This window comes from Bombus affinis, chromosome 3 (assembly GCF_024516045.1).
Source record: "Bombus affinis isolate iyBomAffi1 chromosome 3, iyBomAffi1.2, whole genome shotgun sequence".
Classification (NCBI taxonomy): domain Eukaryota; kingdom Metazoa; phylum Arthropoda; class Insecta; order Hymenoptera; family Apidae; genus Bombus; species Bombus affinis.
The window spans coordinates 4,118,167-4,139,711 of record NC_066346.1 but is presented as its reverse complement, the minus strand read 5'-3'; the positions used below and the strand labels follow the sequence as shown (position 1 = coordinate 4,139,711).

General features: G+C 43.2%; 1 protein-coding gene across 3 annotated transcripts in view; it reads right to left on the bottom strand.

The window, feature by feature from the left end:
- Positions 1-21,545, bottom strand: part of LOC126914021 (POU domain, class 2, transcription factor 2-like) — a 123,237-nt gene that overhangs the window by 19,142 nt on the left and 82,550 nt on the right. For all 3 annotated transcript variants that reach the window (XM_050717430.1, XM_050717432.1, XM_050717431.1), the window contains one exon: positions 8,052-8,108. In XM_050717430.1, the coding sequence (XP_050573387.1) occupies positions 8,052-8,108 (57 nt within the window). The remainder of the gene's footprint in view (positions 1-8,051; positions 8,109-21,545) is intronic.

The following is a 21,545-nucleotide window of genomic DNA, read 5'->3' as shown; positions in this document are numbered from 1 at the left end:
AAAGAGAATGAAAGAACGGGAGGCAACTGACAGCGGGGGCGTTTGACAATTTATTGTCTTCATTTGGCCACGTCCATATTTATTGCGTCGTCAGGAACAATATGGCGCCTATTAAGCGAAATACGGGCCCCACCGTGGATGCGGAATCGAATTAATACCACGCTTGTGCCGCCGGATCCCGTAATAAGCTTAATAAATATTGATCGTTTAATTAATGTAGAATCGACGCGTGGGACATCGTGCAACTATCAGCAGTCCATTCGATCGCCCACACTTGGACACGAATTTATTAAACGTACGCCATCCATATTCTCCTCAACGTTCGCTCGAAGCTTCCTACAGGACCCTCCGTACATTTCTAATTACTTTACGCAACCGCAAGGTTTTCCCATCCCGACGATCTTTCCTCGAAAGGATCCACGTTTTTAAGGTACGAATAATTTCGACCCCATTTACCAACCAACGAATAGATCTCTCGCAAATTGTTCACTCTAATTCGCGGTTTCTCGGTAACGCTATCGTGTCAGGGGATCGAAAAGAAGAATAAGAAGGATGGGGTCGGCAGTCAGCTCGTTCTACGTCTACTAATTATACGTTCTCGAAGCAATTGGAGATCATGGCGCGAGAGGAACTGTCGACAGAGCGACGAACGGCGAAAAACGGCGTTCGCCTTCTGTGGGAACGGTTCGTCCCATTAATGGAATCACCAATTGCACACTTATTGGTTTAATTGCTAATTGCTAGTCTTCTTGTTGCTCTCTTCGTCGCGAAACGAGCAACAATGGCGCCGACACCCACCGCTCAATTCGATGCCATTTTCATAAATAGTCCCTCCATACTGTCCTTTTTAATTTCTTTGTCTTCTTTTCAAGCTCGAATCGAATCGAATCGTACGAAGCTTCGTGGGCGAGGATGAATTAATTTTCTTTCATAGAATACAACTTAATTTTCTTTCGTCGAACAACGTTTAAAAATTCTTTACGCTTGTTGCTACACCGTGCCATCTTTCTTAATTTTGAAAGTAAATTTTTGTTCACGATTGACTGGTGATCTGCGACTAAAGCCACGACTATGTTTATTATACGCATAGAACGGTACATTTTATTGAAATCGGTCAGATCTGAAGCATCCCTTATTAAAGCAAAGAGAGGGAGAAGTAAGAAAGAAAAAGACACGGAAGTCGTCCTCGAGCCCGTGAGAAATATGTCGAAGAAAGAAAACGTCTTCGAGCTCGTTCCGAGTTGGACCGTTCCCTCGGTGTTTCTCGTTTTCTTCGCTCCCGCTCGTTCCCTCCATCATTCCAAGAAACACTCGCTATACTCGTTTTCATTTCCTCTTACGCGATTTGCCGGCCCGTACAGTGTCTTCTGCACGCGCGACTAGCTCGCGTGCAAGCCGAGCGAACGCAGTTTCGACGTTTTTTCCATCGACAATGGTCACGCCGTTCTTCGGCAAGAAATCGTGGATTCTAATATGCTTCTGGTGATTAATTCCGCCTAGGAGAATTACGGATAATTGCGTCTATCGTTAAAAGGGATAAAAATTATGGGATGCGAGTGGTATCGATCAATGGTAACAATTTGGAGCTAAATTGTTTTAAACTTTACTCATGATCGTTGTTTATAGCTTGTCCAGGGACACATTTTTCTTTTATTCTGTCGCTTGGAATTATTTTCATTATGCGCATCGAGAAATCTAAGAGAAATATTTTCTACGTAAACGAAATTTTTTGAACTATTTCAAAATGTGAAGGCCTAGTTTTCGAATATAAAAATCACAATGATAACTTTATTCTTTTCCGCCCATCTTCGATTCTTCTACTAGAACGAAAGAGTATTTGCGTCGATCTCCTCAATTTCACGAACTGCCTATATTTAGGAATAGACACGTATCGGAATAGGAAAAGTATTGGTACTTGAACAGAAAAATAATATCGAAGAATTAATTTCATATCAAAGATGAATTTTTCTCTTCACAACTTTCCAATATATATTCAAAGACTCGTAGAGGGAGAGTCTACTATAGATCAAACTAGGAAAGAAGAAACGAACGTTCCTCATCTACCCGCGAATAGAGTGTGCAAATAAAAGGGGCGAAGACTACGGTCAGCAGTCGATCGGATCAGCATATTCCGTGTACGGGACGTTCGATGGTGGAGCTGCTGAAGAGAGGACGATAAAAATCTGAAAATCCCCGGGAAAGCCGCGGCATGGAATTTGAATTTGCTCCGGCAGGCAGGGCGCGTGAATCGCTCTCGTCAACATTCAAAACCAGTTCGCCTCGTCACCATCGATTCGAATAACAAAGTGCGCTCTGCTTCTGGTGGAAACGCTTGTTAACGGGCTGCGAACGTTCCCGTTCCCGTAGTTCTGGTTTTTTGTCGTCGTATCGCCTCGAACGGGCCGGCCGACGTTCTCGGAAAAACGCACGTAGGAATGAGTCTATCGTCGATAATTGAGAAAAGTCGAGACGTTCGACGTTCGAGTTTCCTGGATATGTGCAGTCTGGATAAATTTATAATAAAATATATGAGATATAGCGTTTCTTACAAATTCGCTTCTTGTCTATGTATTGATTCTTAAAAGAACAGGTAAATGATTTGTTAGCGTCCAGTACCTTGAATCTAACTTGAGTCGTCATTTTGTATATCAAATTTTTCTATCTTTGGTGTTACTCTATAGGTGTCTCTATAATTTACGAATAAACGTTTGTTGTTAATTGTATATACAATTTATGAATCTAACTGTACGCTTACACGACTTCACAATTTACGATTCAATATGTTATATCTAGTACACAGTTACATGTACTTATATTATTAGGTTGGCAACTAAGTGATTGCGGATTTTGTCATTAGGTGGTAATGGCAATATATCGTATTAGCTACAATTTATGAACCACATGAATGGACATGTTTATCTATAATTTATGAATCAACCTGTATACTCGATTGCCTCGACTTACGAATCCACTTACACATTCCCTAATTCCCAAATAAATCAATCGATGCATGTAATCGCGTTAACAATTCTTAAATCAATTTGTGTATTTTCAGATATCCTTAATCGTGTTACGTTCTCCCGTTCAATTTCTCCCAATTATATTCCTTTAACGTTAAGAGATATGTTCGCGAAATTTGAACTGAAAGATACGAAAAACACACGTCGTCTAGAAAAGTTTTCGTTTGGTAATTGGGATATAAAAATCCGAAGATCCTATAGCAAGGTTAAACGTAAACCATCGAAACCTAACGAAGGCTAATCGACGATTAAGTGTCCAACCACTTTGCCATTTGTTCCGGTAACCGAAAAATCGGCAAAATTTTCTCTCCGCGCGAATTCACGAAAGTCGCGTCTTGAGTGATCGAATGATAGACGTGAGAGCTCGGCCGGAGCTTAACGGGAATCGAACGATACGCGGTAAAGCTTTTTGCTTGTAAGCTAGCGGCTTTTCCAGGGACACCCGGCCACGCAAGAACCGGACGTTCTGGATTGGCGGGCGTGAATGGAAGGTTCTTGCGGGAGGGTCGGGAAGCCGTTTCGGCATTCAATAGCGGTTTTCCACGGTCACCACGGTCCTCGACGGCCGATTTGAATAACAAAATCACCAGGAAGACGTATTATCGTCCTCGCGGCCGTGCGACCGGACCACTCGCCACTATGTCGTGCGAGTCTATCGTTGCGACTCGTTTGCATTCCAAGCGAAACCGATCTTCCCCGTTCCGCCGACCGATCACCATTTCCATCCTCGTCGATCCCGCCGCGATACTGAATCTATCCATTCCGCGGAATCGACGCATTGAAAAACACGCACGTTGCTCCAATTCTGGGAATAGAGTCGCTTGCTCGATACTATTTGCATGCTGGTTCTTAGGAATCTCGAAGGAACACGGTAGGTTGAGTTAGGTTAGGATTTAACGTCAAGTTAAACGATATCACATCTGCGACAGTCCTCGACTCTTCGTGACTCAATTGCCATCTCGTTTCAACAGAGGATTTCTCTATGTTTGAAGAATATTTTCGATATAAAGTTGAAAACATGTCGTTCTATTAGCAATACTTTCCCACGGTTTAAGAAAGATTCGATCCTGAAAAGGCTAAGACCAAGCGACGATCACAATTTGATCGGAGTCTACGAACGACGAGATCAGTATTTCATAACATAGAATATGACGATTTTATGGAAATAGGATTCATGAATTCAATATGAGGTAGAGTAGGGGAAGGTTGAACGACACCGATCCAGGGAATGTATAGTTTCAGATCAGACTGTTACTCTGCTCGTAATTGAATAAACCAACCGGACAAACACCCGCGGAGGTGTATACCGGGAGAAACAATAGCGATATCGAAGCAACCGGATAACGATCGACAGGTGGTAGAGAATCAGCCCATAAATTACGCCTTGACCTGGGGACTAGAGCGAAAGAACTTTCAGATAATCATCTATTATAGTACCAACACTCGTTCCTGCCTTTTGGATCGTTCCTCAAGGTCCAAGTCGAACAGGAGCATAGAGTGACGATTTTTTTCAATAATCTCGACGTAACGTAGTTTCCTTGATTAAAACCACGATGAGAGAACGAAGAAAAGACAGGAGTGGCAGTCGAAGGGGGAAAAAAGACAAAGAACGGAGAAAATATCGTCGAGAGTTTACATTACAAAGTATGATGAGGGACTTGGCCGTTCTCCGTTCGAAAGATCTCCATGAAGCCCGCGTTAAAAGAATCTCTGGTCTGACCATATCGGTCGAACAGGTGTGCCTGTACGACGCAGGAATAAACGATTAGTGATTCGATTAGCATCCGTGGATCATATCGATCGCAGCTACTTGCATTCCGAATGATACCTCCAGTTTCTTTCTTAGGCCGATTTCGCAATTTCGATCTGCGTGTAGTCGTCCACGATTAGAGGGATCTTCCACTGTTGCGCAGCTTGATCCCGACCGAGTTAATTATCGACGATTCGTTACCGAGGACACGAGAACACGTTAATTAACGTACTCGTGCTGCGTCACGCCTGCACGACGCAAAAAGCTTCGCGGTTGAAAATTAAGAAGCACGTCACGTGGCCTTCTACCCGTCTAACTTCATCGTCCCATGCCGCTGCTATAAATCGCGTTTTCCATAGATAGAGATCGAGAAAATTCTCGTACATCTTTTCTTCTCGATTCGCCCCTTTGGTGGTCCCACGAAGATCTTTATCAGAGTCTTCAAGACGAACAGATCACCAACCAAGAGATCAAGGTAGAAGGAAATCAAACAAAAGACGAACGAACGATGGAGCGAACGAGAGCGAAGGGTGGATGGAAGTGTATAGACAGGTTTAAGGAGAAGAGAAGGAAGAAAAATGGAGCGAGCGGCGGTGGTGGCGCTAGGCGATCGGAAGTGTGTCAAATTACAGAGGTCCGTGATATTAATGACTCCTAATGACATGCCCCCTCTAACCGTGGTTCCCTTCTCCCACCTTGCTGCTCGAATCCCCTCTTCGACACCCGATTTCCTCCTACTGGCTCCCCTCGAGCCACCAAGGTTGGTCGAGGCCGCTCTTCGTGGTCGAAACCGATTCACGGAATCGACATTAAAGATACAATTGCTAATTGAAGGAGGCTAATAGCAATAAGACAAACAATCGGGGCTAAATGCCATAAAGTAAAACACAGGTTGCCAATGGTGTCCCTCGTCGTTCCTTCTCTCGTTTCACGACCACTAGCTTCGCCATCGTTTCCGTTCTTTTTCGATTTTCGTCTCCTTCCGCTAGACAAATACAGGGGACGAATTGTGCCGAACTCGCGGCCCTCTTCGCAGGATCCTCGAAATCTTCTTTCGCTCGTAACGACCGGTTCAGCGTTTCCGAGAGTCCGGGACAACCGGGCTAATTTTTTGCCCCTCTTCCAAAGCTTTGTTAACATCCACAGTTCTTGATGCTTATTTTTCGGTGGGGACTGACGAGCGCTTTCGACGAGATGCGAAGTGTTCCGAGGAACCGAACGAAGCTGCCCGATCTGTATATTACTATTTTTCTTCTTTAGTTTTACAAACAGGGGTGCGTTGACGAGACCAGCGGGAACTAACTCGATTTTTACATCAATGAAATTTTGCAAAATTAAAGTACACATTTTTCTGATTTCAAGGGAAAATTTAAGAACTCTGAGACTGTCTACGAGAGAAATAACTAATTTAAGCTACCATCTGCTGACTGAATTCACTTACACGAACGCGAACTCCTATTATGTATAACATTTGTATATTTTTAACAGTTTCAAGATAATTGAAAGACTTTGAAAGCTTCTCGAGTCATTTTGACGGGTATGTTTGTTTCAGGACAAGATTCGTCTCGGTTCGAATAAGATACCGTCATCGTCGATGTCTGAGCTTCTTTGACATCCCAAAGACAGACCGATCGTAATGTACATCGAAAGGGGCGCGAAACGTGCCGCTGATCCGGCTCGTTAAAGATCCGGCTCTGTTATTACCGGCTACGTTCTCTGAAGGCGCGATCCTCGACGTGTTATACTTCGCGACACGTGACAGCCCCGACGAGCTGCGTTTTCCAGACGAACACTGACGATCAGCAGAAATGCACACGCAGAAACAGGGGGATGCCTCTCACGCGAGCCTAAATTATCCGCTGGAATCCTCGATTCCCTTTCCGCTGTCGCGTGAGAAGAAACGCTGCCGCCTCAAACATCCATCGTCTTTCGACGAGACGATAAAACCTTTCAAAAACGTTCTTTCAATCGGTTGTCGAATATTTACCGAAAAAATCTCGCCAAGCTTTAGGGTTTCGACGACGTCTTCGTTCGTTTTAGGGAGAATTCTACCCTTTTTACGATCCGGACCAAGAATACTTGGACCGAAGAACGAGCCAAGGTTGTCGGATAATGCTCCAAGTTAAAAGGCCACGAAAGAATTCTTCCAGGCAAATGACAAAACCACTGTGCTGCCTCTGGTAGGCGGTGAGCGAGAGAGTGTAATTGGTTTTACGACATATTTTACGTGGAAAAGGATTAGCCTTAGGATGCAGCGTCGACAATGTTCTGTTTCTATAAATGGGACTGACGATGAAATTTTTGGACGTTGCGTGATTCTTCCGTGAAAGACAACCGATTTTGAATTTTACGAAAGGAGCTTTCAAGATGCGATAAGGTCCTACAAATTTAGATAATACGATAGATGGATAATTTTCTGCCAATTTTTGGTAAAATTCAAATTGGGTTATATCGAATTCGATTTGCTTTAACTTGCGATTCAAAATTTTGGATGCGATAACACTCTTCTCTTTAGTTACGGTATTTTCTTCATTTGAGAATATTACGATCGATAAGTCGAACTGGAATCACACGTATTTAACAAACCCTACTTCAGAATTTGCTAACAGACAAAATGTAAAATATGTATATCGTATGATACACAGCCGGCCATATGACACGAAGCGGAACGACGAAGAAGATACGAGACACGGGACGATGATGAATCCTTTTCGAACGACTGGTTTCGCGATTGGGCCCGATCCCGTTCCACGGTCGGTCGATTAATAAAATGTCCGTGTCCGCGGCGACGCTGGCGGCGGCTCGTTCCATTTCTTTGTCGTCTCTGAAAATTTCTCAATCAGCGGTGTCCCCGGTTTCCTTTCCAGAGGCGGATTTTCTGTGAGTACACGGGCGCATCGGCCCGCAAGGGGCGCACAATGTAAAAGCCTGATCGTTGCAATTAAACGATGTTGCCCCGGCCCGATCGGTCGTGCCGGGCAAAAAGCTGGCTAAGAAATAACGACGCGGATTTATAATGCCGATACTTGAGCCTTTCGCTCAGACTCCGCCGTGTCGTATTATTCGTTTGTGAAATTTATGTTCCTGCCATCGGCGAAGGTTAAACCCTTCGGTACGTTAATCGTATCGCGATTGGACGACGGGGAGAGGGGGAGAGGACGAAGGTGGTTCGTACGGAAGAGAGAACGCTGGACAGAGGAACAGAGAGGAAGAGAGAAGGAGAGAGGAAGAAGAGGTTAAGGCGGACGACAGACGGACGATGAAACTCTGTGCAAACTCACCTTGTATGGATTCCGGCGAGGCTGGCTCCTTATCGATTCGGCCGAGCGCGTCGCTGGCTGCAACAAAAAGTGCAACGGGGCCTCGTTAGTGACGTCGCGTTATAAAGCCGCCGGGGAAACTTCGCCTTTTTCTCGTAAAAATGATAGATGCGATTCCAAAAAGAATTTCCGCGAGTAGGGAGCGTTAGCTCATGCCCTGTCCCGACCGGCGATATCTGCCCATAAAGATCCACGCGGCAATTAATAAACGATGCGTCCTCCCGATCTCTTGTGAGTCAAAAGTCCCAGCCTGGGACTGGACGTTACTTACTCGTTTGAAATTTTTATCGCTGTTGCTAATTGCGAGGAGCGTCTCGATTTTTAAATTTAACTTGACCTTGGTATTTATTCGACGAATATCGTTTATCCGAAAGCTTCATACAGATTAGATGATAACTTGAAATCATTTCATTAGCGCGAATTTGCCGACATCAAGTTGTTTGAATCCTAATAGCTTTACTTATCGAAACAAGGTTTCATTATTATTCATAGTTTGTTTGAGAAATTCAATTACCCAATTTTTATTCAGAACTTAGCTGAACGCCTTGCCAAACGTCATCTGGTTCACGAGACTGCGAGAACGTCAGTTCGCTAATCAGCTGCTGGATCTCGCCAGAATTTCTTCGAATCTTCTCGACGCACAAGTTCATCTTGTCTAGCCCCTATAATTTCGAAGTAGATCCGCTCAGTACCCCCACATCGGGGCTGATTAAATCGGGGAGCGCGTAAATACAATCTCAGACATAGTATCGGGAAAGGAGCCGTTATCAATCAGCCGAATTATGCTAAAACACGACCAATCATGGCAACACATGGTCAGACGACTGTCCCCTCTAGCTGTTCTTAGAAATAGGACGAATCATCGATCGATATTCAAATAATCTATTCTAAGTCGTATATAGAGGATCAGTGGAAAGAAGATGGAGGTAATTCGCAACGTAGATGACCGCTATAGATCACGAGGGAGGCAAGGATCGTTCCGAAGAGGCCTTGGCCGGCCACCTACTACCCTCCAGAGACTCGCAACTCACCCCCGAAAACGACTGTATTCAGATAATCCCACCTTTCCTCCGCTACCGTTTCGTTCCTCAACACACGCGACATTTCAATACGGTGACGCCCGCCGGATAACCCAGCGCAAATACGGTCGGATCTACGCGACCCACGGCTTCGAAAATAACGCAGGCTCTAACGATGACATATCGAAGCAATAGGGTGAAGAGTATCCTGCTGATTTTTGTGTTTCTCGAATTTCCTCGGGATATCGAAGTATCTTGATATTAAACATTATCGAATTCTGCGACGATTCGTGAATATAACAGCTTACGCTCTTTGAAGTTTAAGACATTCAGAATTTCGATAGAACGTTCGGCAATCGATATATGTTAGAAAAAATTTCGGCTCATGCCCTTATTTTCCAATGTAAAGCATTCTTTTGTCAGGTTAAATTTTTGTAGTCGCATGAAAGTACTAACGAATGATACGAAAATTAATATGCTTTTACATTTGACAATTAATTAACGTAATTAACTACAATTAACGTAAAGTATAAATACTGTTACGAATACAATGGTGTGTTAATACTTGTTGTAGTCATTGTGATGTAAACATTGTATAATGAAACCATGTAGCTAATAACACAGGTTACTATTGAGGTGATTCTCACTTTTAGAAAAACTCTACATCTTTTCTAGTATTTAGTTTTTTTAGTTCTCGAAGCTATTGAATATTGCTTAGCCATAAATCAATTTGAAGGGACTTATAGCCTTTTCTATGCACAAGTCTTGCAAGGATGGTAGCGGGGTATAGACAGGCTAATTTTCCTAATAATACAAATACCCATAGGACCATAGCTTCGGAGCTCAATTGTAAAGTAACGCTGCCAGCGTGCGGATCTGGACTAGCATACACTGTACGTATACTTACTTAAATATATTTCTATTATAGAAATATATTTATTCATCCGCGAATTGTATAGTAGAAACGCGAAGTGAGTAAAGTGGTAAAGCATTGTGCAAAGTGAAGTAAATAAGAGTGTTGTGTGCAAAAAAATAAAACAAATATGGAATCAGCAAGTGCGAAGATTGAAAAGCTGTGTGGCAAAGAAAACTTGTGCAAGAACAGTGTCGCTTTGTTATGTGTATACTTTTGGAGGAAGATGACGACACGATCAACGTGTGTGAAGGAAATTTGCGTCATTCAAGCCCGTAAAAGGTTTTTAAAGGCAGATGAGACTGCGAGAAAATTGACTGTCGCCGCAGTAGAAAGGAAACCGGTAGATTTATTTTTAAGATTTACTTTTAAGTTGCACAACAGCACGTGAAATGTGGAAAAAGCTGAATGCCGTGCGCGATATGAAGGTGGATGAAAATCTAAGTATGGCCCAAAAGCAGTTATCCGATTTTAAGTGGGAAGAATCTGAAAGTGCCGCACATAACTTGTCAAAGTTGGAGCAGCTGTCAGAGAAGATGCAAGCTCTTGGGAGTGAAATTGGCGAGAAAATGCTGATTACACGTATTTTAACAACGTTGCCAAAGAAGTTTGACCATTTTCACAGTGCGCAGGATTCGGTGGGTGGTGAGAAGAAGACGTTAGACAAAGCCACTATCCGGCTGATAATGGACGAGTTCAGATGGAAAAACGATGACGATCAGCAAGCGTCAGTGGCACTAGTAACGAAAGACAATAACGACAATAGCGAACAGTAAAAGCAGATAAGCAGAAGCGAATACGAGAAACAAGGATCAAGTTGATTTAAATGTAAAAAGGTTGGCAATCTAAAGAAAGATTACTTTAGATACCTTACATGCAAAAGGAAAGGCTACACCAGTAAGAATTGCTTTAGAAACAATCAAAGGGGCAACAGCAGAGACAACTGGCAGTCCAAAAATCAAAATTAAGATCGCAGCAAAGTTGGTCTGCTAGGAAGCACTTCAACGACACGAATGGTGTGCGACAATATTTAGCTAATCGACTCAGGAGCATCGGAAGACATAACGAAACAACAAGGATGATTCAGCATCTTCGAAAAATTCGGCAAAACGGTAAAGATACAGGTCGGTAATGGTACTTTTATCGATACGTACGGCAAAGGAAATATCCAGGTAGAAACCGTCATAAATGTCAAATGGTAAGTAGGTACAATGCACGATATTTTATACGTAGCAGGTATGAAAAGAAATTTATTTTCCGTTAAATTTGTCGCGAAGAGGAAGAATATTTCAGTATTTTAAAGAAAGTGAAAAATGCATATTTTTACAGAGCCGGAAAGTAATCGCTAGAGGTCCCGACATCGGAAAGTTGTACTAGATCGATGTGCGAGTTATTATACCGTTATACTTTGCAATCTTGGTAATAAAACGGAGTCAAACGCGGACTCATTGCAGTTATGGCACGAGCGGCTTAGTCACCAAAACATCAGACACGTTAGCAAATTTTTAAAGAATTGGAATATAAAAGTTGTAGATGACAGTAACTTTTTCTGCGAAGGTTGCGCGTATGAGAAACATCATGGGTCGAGTTTTCACGAGAAAGTTAAGCGCGCAATTAAATCCCGCGAAATAATTTACACGGATATACGTGCACTTATGGAAGGCGAGAAACTTTATTTTCTTACGTTTAATGATGATTTTTCAAAATTCGCAAAGACTTTTACTTCTTACGACACAAGTCAGAAGTAACTGAAAAACTAAAAGCCTTTTGCCTAGAAGTTGAAAATCAATTCAATCGTAAAATCAAAGAAATTCATAGCAATGGCGGGAAAGAATTTAAAAATAAAAAAGTTGAAAGTTTTCTAAGAATTACGGGGTTTAAACATACAATCAACGTCCCATACACTCCTGAACAAAATGGTGTAGCAGAGAGGGAAAATAGAACGATAGTAGAGGCAAGCTGGTCGATGCTTTATTCGAAACAAATCTACCGTTGGTTTTATGGGCCGAAGCCATAAACACCGCAATGCATGTCATTAACGTGACGGAGCCGATGAGACAGGGCAATAAAACGCTATGAACTGTGGTATGGGAAACTGCCAGGTTTAGAAAAGTTTAGAAGTTTCAGTACTTAATGCTTTGTACACATACATGGAAAACATGCTAGAGAAGAGAAGGAAACTTGATAAAAAATGCGAGAAAAGGATACTTATTAGGCTATCTAGATGACGGACAAGGGTATCGCGTGTACGTACCGAGCGTGAGAAATGTAATATTGGAATTAAACATTACGTCGCAAAGTAATGTTTAAGCCTGAACAAGTATCGATGGAAATTGTTAGCTTAATATTAATATTTAGTATTACTACGAAAAATAATTTACGACAAAAGTTAGGTATGAGAAATAAGAAAGAGATTAAAAGGTAATTGTTTGCAAACATGTAGAGTTTTAGGGAGGATGTGAAGTAATTCTCGCTTTTAGGAAAACTTTACCTGTTCTGTAATGTTTGTTTTTCTTAATTCTCGAAGTCATTAAGTACCGTTTACCTCAAAATCAATTTGGAGGGCCTCTCAGCCTCATAGCTTTTTATAGGAGCAAACTTTGCAAATATAGTGCACTGGGGTATAAACGGGTCAGTCTTCGTAATTATATACCCATAGGCCCATGGCTTCGGCTTCTATTGTAAAGTAACGCTTATATTTGTAATATATTCTTATATTTATAATATTATATATGTTATATATTCTTGTTATGTTATATATTCTTATATTTTTCTTATATTTGTACTTGTACTTAAATATATTTCTATTATACATTCATCCGTGCATTTTCTCTCTTTATTTCGAGATAAACTTTAACAGTTACGGAAGACAGACCGAAGATTACCCTGTTGATTTTTATTGGTAGATATAATAATACGTACCCCCTGAAGTTTAATAGAGTTTCGATAGAATAAACGTGTTTCTCTGGGATTTTCTGAAGCAGGTAAAACGTAGATTAGTACGAAAGGGGACATAATCACGGCGAGTGTAATCGCTAGAATAAGTTACAAAGAACTGAAACAATTGCGAGTGACCGGATTGAAAAAGGAAACGGGAATGCGAGCGCCTCGGTCTAACGATCATCGGCGCGCAAGTCTGGAAAACGAACAATGCGAGGTCCTTGATGCGCGCATTTTCATTATTAAACGAAGGACTGCCACTGGAAACTGGCACACGCTTACATTAAATATGAACGACGACCTCGTTCGCGTGTCCATCGACTTTTTCCAACGGCGCGTTAGTCACAAAGAGCGCGACGAACGCCCCCGGGCGATGTCCCTTGCCAATTCGAAAGGAAAAGGTTAATCAAATTGATCAGCGATCGCTGTGATCCATAAATATCAACGTGACGATCGATACTTTTAGTTACAGTGACCATGCAAATCGAACGATCCCGTGTTGGATTAAAATATTTCTCGATACGATTAATCAACGTCAGAAACCTTTGAAACGTTTAAAAGGGAACGAACTTCGATAAATTCGAGGGCATTCGTGGGAAGTCTCCCGGGCGTTATAAAGCTGTTACCTTTGCACATGCACCTATACAGTATTTACAGGTCCGATCGTCGAATTGGGTTCTAAACACGTTCATCTTACCACCATCTTTTTCTAGGTCGTTTACGACTGCGTAAACACACGACTGATCATTTACAAGAACTATATACTATACTCTCTAAAATAGTATGAGAAGAAAAATTATTTAGTCTTGAAAATTAACTTGTAACCGGCGAATACCGCAATATTTCGGTCTGTTGACATAAACTATTTTACGCAAATCGGTATCATTAAAAAAATTCTTTTTAAATATTTAACAAAATAATAAAGTCAACATTTAGTAAGAGAGGTTTGTGAATAATACAATTTTCTTGTTCATTCCTTTATTTATACTAAAATCACAATCTTCCATCCCTCGTAGTCATGAATTTTTTATCGAAAATTTCGAGCATTCACCCAGCTCGACATTTGCTCATCGAGATATCCGTATTCACCACAAACGGATAACAGTCAAGCCGGTCATTTATTAATTCGACAGGATCGCCTTATGACAGGCTTGGAATCGCGTGTCTGCGGCTGCAACCCCTTCTCCCTTAGTATTCATAAAGGTCAGCCGTGCGCGAGGCTCTCGCGGAGTGCCACCTCTCGTGCACGTACATATTCCCATTCACTCGAGTTACGTGGACGAGACACCTGTACAGCTAGCCGACAGCTAGCCGCGGACAGGTGAACTCGACGGACTTCCACCGGCTGTCGAAGAACGCTCGCGGCCAGAAGCACTATCGAAACAACGCGATTACTACGGCTCGATTGTGTCCAGTCAACGGCCGCCGCGAAATAATGTAACGGCAGAATCGATTGTAGGATATACGCGGTGGATTGATCCCCGATGGGGTTGATTGGGGTTGAACAGCACATTTCGATGACTGTATTCATGTTCGATTGATGGGTAAGATAATAATCGAAGGCTTTGTTCGCTTTGGATATATTAATCGAAGAAAATGATATTAAATATGTAACTATTACTTTGGCGTCTCGAAGCAATGTACGATGGATGTTAATAATATTGTTGTAATTTTATCCTCAAGTTACGGATGCTGCTGCGTCTTATCGTCAGTAATCATTAATTATATTAAATCTTATGAAAGTAGCTTGTAAGTACAGATTTGATATTTTTATTGAGGTAGACCTTTAAAATGGAATACCATGAGAATTAATTTAATTAATTTATATATCGTATCAAGTAAGGATTTATCAAAGTGTTTTAATAAAATTAGAAATACCTCGTTATAATACGATGCAATATTATTACTTTAGATAGTGTTTCAACTTGAATATAAACATTATATAAAATATTTAAATGAATATAGAATATAGAATATAGAAGGAGTGCGAAAGGAAGCTTGAGATATTGATCATTACAACAACTATCTTAATTTCCATCTAAAATGTTTTCGGACAAAACCAATCAAGTATCCTTCAATAAGAGTCTCTCGATGAAGACCGGCGTGTTTCGATGACTCTATCGACTTGAATCCACGCGGTCTTCCGGCGTGTCCGCGTTTCTCCGTCCAAGGAAAACGAGATTTTAATATTTAAACCACGCCACGATACAATAAGTGTAATAAGCATAGAGTCGACCGTTGGCCGGCGCACAAGAGACGGTTGAAATATTAATGCTGACATTTCGTTGCTTTGCGGTAGTTTAACCACACACCCCCCCCCCTCCCCCACACTTACGCCACCGTGCGGACGGTGGCTTTCAAGGCTGCGGTTTCCGGGGAACGATATTGCACTCGACCATTCCCGTCGCGATATATTCTAATCGCACTGAATTCACAGCGAACACGCGTTTTCCCGGCTTCTTCACGTTATATGTTGTTTTTTTTTCTTCTCACGCCTGGGTCACGCCAAATATCCTCCTTCCGCTCGTCGTTCTCTCATCGAAGGAGCACCATGAATACCAGATGCGGGATCTGGATACGTCTAGTTTGCGTGGTGTCGGCCCTCTCATCAATTTTTAAGAACCATCTTGTAATACGTATGCACCGAGACGTTGGATATGGAAACCACGTTCTCAGCGTGAATACAGCAGGGAGAATCGTGCCGCCGTAACGGGCTTGAATAGCGATGAGAAATCGCTGCTGGATCGTTCAAAGCTAGTCGAACAGATTTGATCGTGTCTCTTTTTGGTGACCAAGCGACAGCCGATTGTTCGGCGAGCTTCCTCCTCGATAAAATTGATCTAACGAGCAAACATTGGGACGCTATTCTTCGTTAATCCCATTGACGATTTCCGAACTTTGAGAGTTCCAACGGTGCGGTATTAAGATAATGCATGGAAATAAAAATTTAGGAAGGTCCTGGTTCCATTTGCTGCAGAATCCCCCGTTCGTCAAGATAACCGGGTGAACGAGCGTCCCCTTTACCGCGAGAAAAATCCTAATCCGCGGCAACCGGAAAGTTCGAGAAAAAGAAGGAGAAGTAGCCAGACGAGACGAAAGAAAGGGTAGAAGGAAAGAGAAAAGCGTAGAGTAAAAGAGGGAAAGGAACGAAAGAGAGACAGATAGGGGAAGAAATGCGCGTTGGAAACAGCGTTCTTGTACGTGAGCCGAGACTTTTTCCAATTACAAACGGCGCCATTCGCGAGCCGGCTGGCGGCGATTATTTTTAAAACAAGAATATTCCCTTCCGCCCCAGGACATAATGAGGAGGAGGAGGAGAAGGAGGGAAAGCACTGTTGGAGGGCGCGATAATGGCGGCCGTTATGAAGAAATCAACCCACCCCCGTGTCCCTCCGCCCCTCTCAACCCGCCACGCCGCCCCTCTGCCCACTTGATCTTCCGTCTCCATGGCAACCGCCTTGTCCAACGGACCCCTGCGAGCATACAGGGTGGTTGCGGGCATTCTCTCTTATTATGAGACTTGCTCCACCCGCGAAAGGGTTGCAACCCCCGGTTCCATGACGCCCGCCGCTAACGTGGCCTCCGGTGACTTTGAAAACCGTCTCGACTCCGACCTTGCGAGAATAAAAATAATCGTCGGCGCCTAATTGTCGTCGGTTTTGTCTTTGGCTAGTTTTCTTAGGACTGAAGAAATTTGTGTTAATTAATCCCGATTAAGTTGACGTTTTAAAAAGAAATTCTGGAGAATGTGGTTTCGGGAGGACCCGTTCTGGTGCGTTTCGAAATCTTCGCTAAGCGCAATGATAGAGTTCTTGAAGATTCGTGAATTCTGCGATACATGTAGAAGCGAGTGACAAATGGTTGTTGACGTAGTATTTGCAAGAGGAAACATTATAATCAAGAAAACGACTTGTATAATATTCAACGCAACCCGTTGCTAAATAAGCAGATGATCCCACAGAGTGCAGAGGTAAAATCCTGCATATTATCTCCTTGATTGAACCAGGTAACAAGGCACAAGAAACAAGTATCCATGGACGCGTTCACCGCGTGGCCAGAACCATTTCGAGGTATAAAGGCCAGCCAGATCGTTTCCTCCAGCGAGGGTTTCCAGGAAGCCACGATGTTTCATCTGGATTTCTACTCTGGCAACGCTCTCGCTTGTCCCTCCGTTTCCGCGAAGCGCAACGAGCGTTATACGGGTGCGGAAACCGTCCCAACTGCGTTCCATCCAATTAAATGATCCCGATGCCCTGTAGGCGGCTTTCAGGCATCGGTCGATCCATCATCGGTCGATAATCGTCCTCGAAACGCCTAATCCTGCGACGAAACTGACGGATCATGGAATAATTGCTTACGAGACGATCGCGCGTGATTCGATGGGGGTGAACTGTCGCTAGTTTCTTTTGCCCCTACTCTAACGGCGTGACAAACGAACGAGATGCATCGGAGGAGGGTAAAAAAAAGAAAAAAACACAACATCGATAGACACGCTGTTAGAGGGGAGAAGAAAAAGATGGTCGCGACACAGAGAAATTATTTGAAATTGATGAGGATGATCGGAGAAGGGTTGGGGTCGCGTGGCGCACATTCGATGCATAAAAGAGCTTTGGCCCCTCTTTTATTGCTTTCCATTCTGTGACACGCGCGCCTGATCTTGCACCCCTTCCTCAAGATCCACCGGTTCCCGCCTCGTTCGCCCGTGGCAATTCGAAAATGGCGCCGTAATTTACGACGAGTTAATTCGACGCGATCCGTGGGTAGGCTTGACCGGCCTACGGGACGCAATAATGTAGTTACTTACGTATATAACGTGTAGTATTTGGATCTTATACGTATCGGCGCATGCAGAGAGATTTATATTTATCGACTCTCTTGTTGGCAAGAAACCACTTTGTTGATTAAATTTTATGCTGCCACTAGCTATCGAACAATACCAAACAGCGTAGTACTAGACATTGGATATCGTTTGTTCGATTTGTGTGTAGGATAGAATTCAAAGGAATCCGAAATAAAAAGTCTTGACGACCGGTGACGCTACTGTGGCGTCATTATTATAATAATTTATGAAACCTGTTACCACATGACAGGATAAAGTATTTGAAGTTACTAAATATTTCTATAATCATAAATAATAACCGGTTACTAATATGACTTAAACTAGTCATGGTCCTCGTACAGATATCCAAATCCAACTCCCGTTACTTTCTCTCAAGGTAACCAATTTATACAAAGTATGATCGCTCATCCTATTAAACTCAAATCATAACCCGTCGCGTATCACGGAAAGAACGATCGTTGAATCGAGGCCCTGGACAACCAACACTTTCGCACATCTTTTCTTATTACAGTATTTTCGTTGGAATTACCGTGAAACTGTGCAGACACGTCCGTCGGGTCGTAGCGCGACGACATTTCGTTGCACGTAGACCAGAAGAGAGAACGAGGGGCCATTAACGGCCTCGTAGGGACGCGTACGCGGACCTTACGCCCGAGGGGATGGTTTTCCAGGCGACTCCGTGGCCACCGCGGGAGGAAGCATCCGGCGCGACGAGGAGAGACAGGGGGCGAACGTAAGTGCTTCACGCGGCGAGGTAATGGAGTCGACTTATTCGTCAGGGAAACGCCTCGGCCGGGAGCAATCGAGACCGAAGCTACGTGCGAGCAGAAAAAGAAATAACCGTGACTCTAGACGACACCCGGGTGGCGGATTCGTCGCGATCAGATCTCGTGAACGCATGCTGTATGCTGACTAATGAGCTTTTGATTAGAGGAAAAGATGATGGTAGAGTGTTTACATGCAGGACTGTTGCCGAAACAAAGGATTTCTCGTCTCAATTTCTAAACTAAATTGTACGTACGGTGCCCTTTTGGGAATTTGCCTCGATGTAGAGTCGGCACCGCAAAGTTGCAGCTGTTCGCTCGTTAACAACGTTGCACCTTGAACCCAATTTCAGAATTGACTCTTTTATGCCGCGACGTATCGATGCTTCCAAAACACGCAGCCTTTATCTCCCATCTAGTAAATGCACTCTGTTAAGCGAGTACTTTCGTATACACGTCGAATCTATCCTGCACGTTCGATTAATTAACCGTCGTTTTCCGTGTCGCGAAACATCCTGCCCCATGGCGAATGAAATATTCATCGAATGCAAATGCAGGGAGACGCGTGTGTAATCCATTGAAAAATAATAACGACAGAAATTCGCCTTAATTGGCACAATAGCCGCGACAGCGACATGGCTACCTCTCCCTAGTCCTGACGATTACGACACGACCCTATCGTGGTTCTTGGTCGCGTTACAAGCTACCAAGAAGAACGGCCGTCCGCGTTGATGCTCATAATTACGCGGTAATTAGAGAGGTTTGCCGTGAGTGCGGCGTATGTACATCTTAAATATCGGCCCCCGATCCTCAACTCGATACAACTATGACGTTACGTTTCTCGTCCAGGCAACTTGGAATTATCGCCTCGTGTCCGACGTCTGAGATTTTGAAATAGAAATTTAATCGACGGGATTACGCATCGGCTGGTCATTCAGACTATTCTACCGTCTATTCTGTCGTGTAATTTGTAATACAGTAAAATTTAAGCGACCCTGAAGAATAAAATTAAAGTTCTACGCGTTTCATATCTGTTTCGGATATTCTGCGACAGTAAAAGAAGTTGAACGGTTGATTTAATAGATGTTCGAATGTCTGGTCCAGAGCCAACCTCGTTCTCCAATCGTCTACATCTTCACCCCCTTTTCAGGATATAATTTCTCGGCGGAAAAAGTTTCTAACGACGGGAAATCTAATATATATCGCATCGAGGCAGCCGGTCTGCCGGTACGAGCAGCTTTTCTTGTAATTAAGTTATAACTAAGGACGCGAGCGCACCATTTCAGGGTAGAGGGAGGGGAAAGAAACGCGAGAATACGCTTCGAAACTAGGGGCGGCTGAAGCAGATCCTCGCAAGAGTGGAAAACAATAAGAGGGCTCCGCTAATCCGGACGATATATTATATCCAACAGGAGTGCTTCTGGCACTGTCGAGCCAGCTGTATATATACACACGGAGGAGAGTGGAGGGGGGGGAGGGAGAATAGAAAGTCCAACAAATAAGGAGCAACAAGATAAAAGAGCATAGCTTTCAGTATGAATGTTTTTTTCATTTTGTATAGAAGCCCCCAGCTATTTTCATCGATGATCGTAATTATCGCATACCGATGTGACGTTTCGAGATTCGCGTATACGAAATGATGTTCTTTTTTACATCCAACCGAATATTTATTATATTAAGACAGGGATGAAGGTTAAGCTTGCATTATCAAGACATCGTTGCAATTAAATTTCACGTCTTAAACAGTCATAAATAATTCGCGAATTCGTTTTGTTGGAGACGTTGAAAAGCGTTATCGTAGTTTAACAACTTTATACTGTCCGCATTCGTTCAGGACTGAATTATTGGCAAATGAACTGTCTTAATGATGAATATCCGCAATTTTTCAAAAAACGCCACCGTAGAGCCCCGACGGTTACGGATATAGCCGTAGAACACAAGAGGGGCGAATTAAAACGGCGCGCCATCGAGGCGTGAGGAGAGATCTCAAGCCTCGATAATTATCGTAGCGTGCAAATATCGATAATGCCGACGACTTGGAAGCGGGAAACAGCCGAGAGGAAACGTACGTAAGTCGAGGGGGCCGCCGGATGCCCGCCTCCGAACCAACAACTCAATTGCGCGAAATCGAGTTACCTACCAGTCCTGGTGAACGTGTAATTAATTAATTCGAGCGCCATTTTGCTACTGACGGCTCAACGAGAAATATTATTTTCTGGCTGTGCTAAGGAAAGACCAAAGTGCCCTCAAATTCTATTTGTCTCTATTAATCCTCGACTTTCTTTCGATTTTTCTTCCTCCAACTCGATTACGATTTAGCCATTATCTCTTCGCGTTTAGAAATAACCGAAACGTTAATCGTGAGAAAAGATACTAATTTTCCTAACTGAAACAACATATATGTACATAATTAAAGGTTTAGCTTATAATGAAAAGCATCGAACGCGGTTGGTTCACGGGGCAGGCGAACCGTTCGAGTAACACGGCCACAAATTTGTACGAAACTCGAGGAGGATCTGGTCGAGTGCGCTACAAGGGGAGGCTACGTGTTCGCTTAACAAGGAATTCGAGTCATAACGCTTAATTAAGGTACTGTACGTAAGTAAGACCCGCATCCACGAGAGGGATAGAGGAGTGGGAAGGTATGAGGGCCATTGGACCCCGGGATCGTGACCAACCCAGAAGCAGGAACGCGGTCAGATCGGTTGATAACGATCTGATAAGGTGCCCTCCCAAGATTACGAGCCGAGTTTCGTTCGAGCTACCTCTCGATGAAACCAGTTTTTCTGCGGGCTCGATTTAATTAGATTTTCCGTGGGATCTATCGGCACTCGCCCTTAACTTTTCTTCGAAATAATTCCACTAAGTAGCTAATGGCCTTCTCTCTCGAGTCGCCGTTAGTGTTTAGGAAACATGTCACAAACGTTGTACGTATTCGTCTCCATTTCCGCGCTACATGTGACATACTACTAATCGTTA